Source organism: Salmo trutta, chromosome 12, assembly GCF_901001165.1.
Source record: "Salmo trutta chromosome 12, fSalTru1.1, whole genome shotgun sequence".
NCBI lineage: Eukaryota > Metazoa > Chordata > Actinopteri > Salmoniformes > Salmonidae > Salmo > Salmo trutta.
Window position 1 is genome coordinate 48,102,563 of NC_042968.1, and position 9,078 is coordinate 48,111,640.

At 45.2% G+C, this 9,078-nt stretch overlaps 1 protein-coding gene and 1 long non-coding RNA gene across 4 annotated transcripts in view; one reads left to right on the top strand and one right to left on the bottom strand.

Moving 5' to 3' along the window:
• Window positions 1-1,908: 1,908 nt before the first annotated feature.
• The window catches only part of rhpn2 (rhophilin, Rho GTPase binding protein 2), a 62,462-nt gene continuing 55,292 nt past the window's right edge, over window positions 1,909-9,078 (bottom strand). For 2 of the 3 annotated variants that reach the window (XM_029768618.1, XM_029768616.1), the window contains exons 13-15: window positions 8,825-8,974; window positions 7,050-7,205; window positions 5,876-6,471 (exon numbers count right to left, since the gene is read on the bottom strand). In XM_029768618.1, coding sequence (XP_029624478.1) covers window positions 6,211-6,471; window positions 7,050-7,205; window positions 8,825-8,974 — 567 coding nt within the window. In that variant the 3' untranslated portion in view covers window positions 5,876-6,210. Of the gene's footprint in view, window positions 2,172-5,875; window positions 6,472-7,049; window positions 7,206-8,824; window positions 8,975-9,078 lie in introns of those variants that run through there. The other variant, XM_029768617.1, reaches the window with a different exon arrangement.
• LOC115203703 (uncharacterized) lies at window positions 4,845-5,420 on the top strand. The gene is made up of 2 exons (XR_003880232.1): window positions 4,845-5,114; window positions 5,174-5,420. It is a non-coding gene; the product is annotated as an uncharacterized LOC115203703 (long non-coding RNA).

Consider the following 9,078-nt stretch of genomic DNA (forward strand, 5'->3'; position numbering starts at 1 on the left):
GTGGCAGGTAGATTTAAAATTCCCAAAAATATTTTTTGCTACTATAATTATACCAACAAAACGCAAAAAAAAAACAAATGAACATGCTTTGTAATGTTTCTATAGCAATACATGTATTACCAGTAAGAAGTAGCTAATGTGGTATATTGTTTAATTCAATTTTTGTGAGTCTTATAACCAAAATACTGTATCACAGATGAGACAAAAATGTTCACCTGCTCCTTTAAGGAGGGAGGTTCGGCGGTAGTGCGACCTGAGTCTGCGGCTTTGAGATTAAAATGTTCACCTGCCCCTTTAAGGACGGAGGTTCGGCGGTAGTGCGACCTGAGTCTGCGGCTTTGAGATTAAAATGTTCACCTGCCCCTTTAAGGAGGGAGGTTCGGCGGTAGTGCGACCTGAGTCTGCGGCTTTGAGATTAAAATGTTCACCTGCCCCTTTAAGGACGGAGGTTCGGCGGTAGTGCGACCTGAGTCTGCGGCTTTGAGATTAAAATGTTCACCTGCCCCTTTAAGGAGGGAGGTTCGGCGGTAGTGCGACTAGAGTCTGCGGCTTTGAGATTAAAATGTTCACCTGCCCCTTTAAGGACGGAGGTTCGGCGGTAGTGCGACTAGAGTCTGCGGCTTTGAGATTAAAATGTTCACCTGCCCCTTTAAGGAGGGAGGTTCGGCGGTAGCGCGGCTTTGAGATTAAAATGTTCACCTGCCCCTTTAAGGAGGGAGGTTCGGCGGTAGCGCGACTAGAGTCTGTGGCTTTGAGATTAAAATGTTCACCTGCCCCTTTAAGGAGGGCGGTTCGGCGGTAGCGCGACTAGAGTCTGTGGCTTTGAGATTGAGTCTGTTATCTTCTCTAGTGGTTGACCCTCAAACATAGAAAATTCAGCCTGGCTTGTGAACAAAACAATGTAAATAGCCAAGAAACACAAGGACAAATTCTCACTTCAGTAGACTTTCGTTTCAAGTGGCTCCGGTGCTTACGTCTCGCAAAATTCTAGGAACAATTCGAACGGCTTAATATAGTTTCGCATTAACATGATTGGTTGACGGTAGGTGAGGAGGCGGGAGGTCCTGTAGAAACACACAAAACTCACTTCCTTGACAACGTCCTTCACAACGGCTCTGTGTCGCTCGGCGAAGCACTAGAATGCCCTGCTTTCTGCAGAGGCCACTGTAAATGCTGCACGGCCAATGCAGACCTTGCTATATTGTATTTACATTGCCACCATGGGCTTTTTTTTAATTGCCTTTACCTCCCTTATCTCACCTCATTTGCTCACATTGTATATAGACTTATTTTTCTACTGTATTATTGACTGTATGTTGTTTTACTCCATGTGTAACTCTGTGTTGTTGTATGTGTCGAACTGCTTTGCTTTATCTTGGCCAGGTCGCAATTGTAAATGAGAACTTGTTCTCAACTGGCCTACCTGGTTAAATAAAGGACTTGTTCTCAACTAGCCTACCTGGTTAAATAAAGGACTTGTTCTCAACTAGCCTACCTGGTTAAATAAAGGACTTGTTCTCAACTAGCCTACCTGGTTAAATAAAGGACTTGTTCTCAACTAGCCTACCTGGTTAAATAAAGGACTTGTTCTCTACTAGCCTACCTGGTTAAATAAAGGACTTGTTCTCAACTAGCCTACCTGGTTAAATGAAGGTGAAATAAATAAATAAAATAAATGGACCATGCAGTACCTTTTAAGGAAGCACAGTGATTTTTCAGATGGACCTGTTAGCAGGAATAGGTGTGTCTGTGACGGCCAATAAAGCACAGCTTGGGACCGCTGCTCATCCAATCAGCAATTAGAATACATAACAACCAGTTTTGATAAATGTATAACACTTTGCTCAAACTCACTCCACTATGGGTGTAATGTCCCCTATAATGGAAGGCAGAAAAATGCTTCACCTATTCCGTTTATTCCCGTAGTTTATTGAGATTCAAGTTGACAGAAACATACATCGTGATGATAAAACAACAAATAGGTCATTGATCAACAGCAAGACATTGTCACCACAGCTTAATTTATATTGTGCAGTAAGAAAGTTGGTACAGAGTGAAGCCTTGGAAACATCCAAAATGGCCTCCTATCCCCTTGTATAGTGAACTACTTCTAACCAGCGCTCTATGGGGTCACTATATAGGGAAATAGGGTGCTCTGGTCTAAAGTAGTGCACTATATAGGGAAATAGGGTGCCCTTTGGGACGCACAACCACTGTAGAAGAACACGAGGACTGTGAAGATATATTTAATATATGCCTCCAAAAACAGAGATTTTTAATACTTTATATAATCATGCAGTATACTGTATAACTCCCAACAGAAAAAACAGATTAATACTTTACAATAATGTATCAACTCAAATCATATCAATTCATACACACATGACGTCAATATGCCCATCAATTCATTTTCCCTTCATAATAAAATGTCACTTCATATTTAAAAACATAACTGAGCAGGACAGCCATACATTATAAACCGTACTAGCAAGGCGATAGTCAGTAGCAGTTTACACAAGCGTTATAAAAAACTGTACAACAAACTATTTAGCCATAATTGACTTCAGTAAAGATGAGACGGGCGATAGAAAATGTGTCTGTCCTCGGTACGACAGGTGTGTTACAATCAAACTAAACCTAGAGTACCTATGACCTGCATACAATATGCTGCTTTGGAGAATTCAGGAAGCCATGAGTGGCATTTCCTGAAAGAAGATGAAACACAGTGAAAATATATATATATTTGACATAAACCTTTGAAGACAATGATCTCAGAAAATACATTACAACAGCCAACAGACTTCACAACTTTACCCGTCCACAAACGCTTTTACCGTCCACAAACGCTTTTACCGTCCACACATAGATATTCAGATGTTTTTCTTTTTGTTGTTTTTTTTTTAATTACAGAAATAAATTTATCAAACGTATAATAATCTACTTTGTAGATAATGAAATAGTGCAACACTGCAGTGTCAGCTAAATGTACAGGTGTACATCCAGTAGAGACCAGCAGAAACCAGTAGAGACCAGCAGAAACCAGTAGAGACCAGTAGAGACCAGTAGAAACCAGTAGAGACCAGTAGAGACCAGTAGAGACCAGTAGAGACCAGCAGAAACCAGTAGAGACCAGTAGAGACCAGTAGAAACCAGTAGAGACCAATAGAAACCAGTAGAAACCAGCAGAGACCAGCAGAGACCAGCAGAAACCAATAGAAACCAGCAGAAACCAGCAGAGACCAGCAGAGACCAGCAGAGACCAGCAGAGACCAGTAGAGACCAGTAGAGACCAGTAGAATCACAATGGTGGAATGAAACAGGGAACTGTTCCCTTCCATGGAACCCAGTCATAGCGATATTACCATTAACCCGTTATTATACGACTATATTAATGTTAGCATCTGCAATACACTGAGAAAAAAAACAGACAACACCAGTCTCTCCCTTTTACAAAAATATCCTTCATTTGTTAACAGCAAATATTACACAAACATTCACAGAGACGGAACCACAGCTGTCCGATGGGTAGGGAGAGTTGTCCTCGCTCGACCAGAAAGTGGTTGTCATTTAAATGGCTGCCAGTCAGCAGTACAGGAGGAGGAGGGGGGATGGATATCCGAGTTCCACTAAAGACCAGTTTCATTTAAAGGCTTGTGTTATAGAACTCACTATTACAATATGTCAGAAGCTTAGGTTGAGAGCTATGTCTTGATGGCCCAGAGGATTTTGGTTTTAGTACACTGCTCATGGCCCCTTTCTCCATCCCGTACACTCCCCCCCCCCCCCCCCCCCCCCCAGGCCCCCTCTCCCTCCCTCTTTTCCCCCTTAACTCAGTCCCCCTCCATCCCCTGACATGCCAATCAAATTTAAAAACAGAGATTTCACAAGGCCTTCATCTGAACAGCCCACCACACACACACAATATTCCTTCACTCAACCACAGTAATTGTCTTAACAAAAAATGACACAAAAAAAAAAAAGAAATAAATCTAATTTTCATCACCTTACAGCGCATTGTGTTAGTCTATCACACACACACACCACAGACGTATCACTTCCTGGTTCAAGAGTTACATCCTTCACCTTTTACATAGTGGGATATCTCCATAGTATAACATGATATTATTTACATTAGAATATCAACATTGTACACACCGAGTATACAAAACATTAAGAACACCTTCCTAATATAGTGTGACAACGACCCCTTTTTGCGCTCAAGGACAGCCTCAATGTGCCCTCGGGACAGCCTCAATGTGCCCTTGGGACAGCCTCAATGTGCCCTCGGGACAGCCTCAATGTGCCCTCGGGACAGCCTCAATGTGCCCTCGGGACAGCCTCAATGTGCCCTCGGGACAGCCTCAATGTGCCCTCGGGACAGCCTCAATGTGCCCTCGGGACAGCCTCAATGTGCCCTCGGGACAGCCTCAATGTGCCCTCGGGACAGCCTCAATGTGCCCTCGGGACAGCCTCAATGTGCCCTCGGGACAGCCTCAATGTGCCCTCGGGACAGCCTCAATGTCTCAGGACAGACTCAATGTGTCGGGGCATGAACTCTACAAGGTGTTGAAAGTGTTCCACAGGGATGCTGGCCCATGTTGACTCCAATGCTTCCCCACAGTTGTGTCAAGTTGGCTGGATGTCCTTTGGGTGGTGGACCATTCTTGATATACACAGGAAACTGTTGAGTGTGAAAAACCCAGCAGCGTTGCAGTTCTTGACACAAACTGCCACCCCTGGCAGCTACTACCACACTCCAGTTCAAAGGCACTTAAATATTTAGTCTTGCTCTTTCACCCTCTGAATGGCACACATACACAATCCATGTCTCAATTGACTCAAGGCTTAAAAATGCTTCTTTAACCATGTCTCCTCCCCTTCATCTACACTGACTGAAGTGGATTTAACAGGTGACATCAATAAGGGATCATAGCTTTCACCTGGACTCACCTGGTCAGTCTGTCATGGAAAGAGCAGGTTTGTCTGTTGTATAAACACATTTGTTTTCCAGTTAAAATGTGTTTTGTGTAGTCAATAATCAGCCAATCACGGATCCAGATAAAAACCAGCCAATGATCCATGGCATTCTATAAAGTTCTTCAGTTTAAAAAAAGGTGTGGAAGGTACAAATACAGCCAGTACATACATAGGGGTGACATAGGGACTAGTGGAGTATGGAAGGTAAAAATACAGCCAGTACATACATAGGGGTGACATAGGGACTAGTGGAGTATGGAAGGTAAAAATACAGCCAGTACATACATAGGGGTGACATAGGGACTAGTGGAGTATGGAAGGTAAAAATACAGCCAGTACATACATAGGGGTGACATAGGGACTAGTGGAGTATGGAAGGTACAAATACAGCCAGTACATACATAGGGGTGACATAGGGACTAGTGGAGTATGGAAGGTAAAAATACAGCCAGTACATACATAGGGGTGACATAGGGACTAGTGGAGTATGGAAGGTAAAAATACAGCCAGTACATACATAGGGGTGACATAGGGACTAGTGGAGTATGGAAGGTAAAAATACAGCCAGTACATACATAGGGGTGACATAGGGACTAGTGGAGTATGGAAGATAAAAATACAGCCAGTACATACATAGGGGTGACATAGGGACTAGTGGAGATAATTGCACTGTAACATAGCTGGACCAAACCAGTCAGTCCTGCTGTGTTAATACTACAGCCTCTCCTCCTCCTCCCCCTCCCCCTCTTCCTCCCCCTCCTCCTCTTCCTCCCCCTCCTCCTGCCTCTCCATAACCGTGTCCCAACTCTGAGAAGCAACGCACAGTGCATCAACAACAGAGACCACCACTCTAATGTGTAAATAGCACAACGGGCTATGACTGTGCAAAACCTGTGCCTTTACTGACTGTGCAAAACCTGTGCCTTTACTGACTGTGCAAAACCTGTACCTTTACTGACTGTGCAAAACCTGTACCTTTACTGCAAACACATTATGGGTTCTCAGGCTGCTCCACAATGGGCACCCTATTCCCTATATAGTGCACTACTTTAGACCAGAGCCCTATGGCACCCTATTCCCTATATAGTGCACTACTTTAGACCAGAACCCATAGACCTCCAAAGTACTGCACTATATGGGGAATAGGATGCCATTTAGGACCTTAACACAGTATTCTCTAACCCAGTAGTGTGTGTGTGTGTGTATATAGTCCAGTATGTTTCAGGTCCTTCTCTAGTAAAGAGCGGGGTCGTTGTAGGAGCTGGAGGAAGGGAACGTGGGACAGGGTTTGTTCCAAGGCAGTGTTCCAGAGTAGTCTGCTGTAGGGAGGCTAAGGGTGCTGGAGCTCTTCAGATGATTCTTCACGCCCCAGGACAGGAAGGAGCCCTTCTTGGTCACCTTGCGACCCTTGGGGCTCTTGTCGTCGTCGAAGGCCAGGCAGATCATGGAGTAAGTCTTAGGGATACCTCCGCAGTACGTGGCACTCTTAGTGGGCTGAGGGGAGGAAGACGAGGGAGAGGGAGAGAGAGGGGGGGGGAGAGAGAGAGAGAGAGAGAGAGAGAGAGAGAGAGAGAGAGAGAGAGAGAGAGAGAGAAGATGAGGGAGAGAGAGAGAGAGAAGATGAGGGAGAGAGAGAGAGAGAAGATGAGGGAGAGAGAGAGAGAAGATGAGGGAGAGAGAGAGAGAAGGGGGGAGAGAGAGAGAGAAGGGGGGGAGAGAGAGAGAGAAGGGGGGGAGAGAGAGAGAGAAGGGGGGGAGAGAGAGAGAAGGGGGGGAGAGAGAGGTGAGAGAGAGAGAAAGGATATTACTACAGTTAAAGACTAAACATTCCTAATTTCTACTTAAATGAGTGAAACTGTATTCGCCTGTCGGTCACAACTGAGGAAACAGAAAGGGGGACCTCCCGGGCTTCCTCGGGAGCCAACGAGGACCTCCCGGGCTTCCTCGGGAGCCAACGAGGACCTCCCGGGCTTCCTCGGGAGCCAACGAGGACCTCCCGGGCTTCCTCGGGAGCCAACGAGGACCTCCCGGGCTTCCTCAAGAGCCAATCAGAGCCAGAGGGCGGACCTTACCATGGGCAGGCCGCTGTCCATCAAGCTAACAACGCGGATGTCGATCCCGTCCTCGTCCACGTTCTTCAGCAGCCGCATCACCTCGCTCACTACCATCCACTTACAGTCCGCGTCTCCCACGGCAACAATGTAGTCCCCATCTTTCAGCCCGTCGACCTGGTAACGGAGAGATAATAACATTTAGTCATGAACAACAGGTGAAAGGAGGCTTTTAACAAGATATAACACTGTCTGAAATGGCACCCTAAATAGATCTCTCCCTCAATTCAATTCAAAAGGGCTTTACTGGCATGGGAAACATGTTTAGATTTCCAAAGCAAGTGAAATAGACCAGAAACAAAAAAGTGAAATAAACAATAAAAATGAACAGTAAATATTACCCTCATAGAGGTTCCAGAGGAAGAGAGACCTTTTAGTTGTCATATAAATGTCTATTTACAGTGTTGTAACGATGTACAAATAGTTCAAAGTAGAAAAGGGAGAGAAAAAAAATCAACATAAATATGGGTTGTATTTACAATGGTGGTTTTTTTATTTTTATTTATTTTATTTCACCTTTATTTAACCAGGTAGGCTAGTTGAGAACAAGTTCTCATTTACAATTGTGACCTGGCCAAGATAAAGCAAAGCAGTTCGACACATATAACAACACAGAGTTACACATGGAGTAAAACAAACATACAGTCAATAATACAGTAGAAAAATAAGTCTATATACAATGTGAGCAAATGAGGTGAGATAATGGAGGTAAAGGCAAAAAAATGCCATGGTGGCAAAGTAAATAAAGTATAGCAAGAAAAACACTGGAATGGTAGATTTGTAGTTTGAAGAAAGTTCAAAGTTCAAATATAAATAATATGGTGCAAAGGAGCAAAATAAATAAAATAAATAAATACAGTAGGGGAAGAGGTAGTAGTTTGGGCTAAATTATAGATGGGCTATGTACAGGTGCAGTGATCTGTTTGTTCTTCACTGGTTGACCGTTTCTTGTTCAGTTCTGGCATTTAGGTCGACCAGACTATTAAATGCCCCTGGAAATGATTGATTTCCCCTCTGGGATGGAGAAGCTGTCTTCATTAAAGTACTAGTGGGGGAGATATACAGTGCATTCATAAAGAATTCAGACCCCTTGACTCGGACAAACTGAGCAAACGGGGCAGAAGGGCCTTGGTCAGGGAGGTGACCAAGAACCTGATGGTCACTCTGACAGAGCTCCGGAGTTCCTCTGTGGAGATGGGAGAACCTTCCAGAAGGACAACCATCTCTGCAGCACTCCACCAATCAGGCCTTTATGGTAGGGCGGCCAGACGGAAGCCACTCCTCAGTAAAAAGGCACATGACAGCCCGCTTGGAGTTTGCCAAAAGGCACCTTAAGGACATTCAGATCATGATAAACAGGATTCTCTGGTTTGATGAAACCAAGTTTGTACTCTCTGGCCTGAATGCCAAGTGTCACGTCTGGAGGAAACCTGGCACCATCCCTACGGTGAAGCATGGTGGTGGCAGCATCATGCTGTGGGGACTGGGAGACTAGTCAGCATCGAGGGAAAGATGAACGGATCAAAGTACAGAGAGATCCTTGATGAAAACCTGCTCCAGAGCGCTCAGGACCTCAGACTGGGGCGAAGGTTCACCTTCCAACAGGACAACGACCTTAAGCACAAAACCCTCCCCCCTTTAGCCCAAGTGTGCATCAGCCTAACCCTCCCCCCTTTAGCCTAAGTGTGCGTCAGCCTAACCCTTCCCCCCAGTAACCAGTAGTATAGCAGACTCACAGCGGCAGGGCAGAGTGGGTCCAGGGAGGTAACCTGGACAGGTACAGGGTCTCCTCTCAGGGTGAAGCCCAGGTCTCGGTCCTCCAGTCTCAGCCTGACGGTGCGAGGAGCTGTCCAGCGTAGCTTAGCAGAGAATACTGACAGAGGACCCTGGAGGGGGGGGGGACAGGTTATTATGGGGGACAGGTTTATATGAGGGGGGGGACACGGGTTATTATGAGGGGGGACACAGGTTTTTATATGGGGGGGACAGA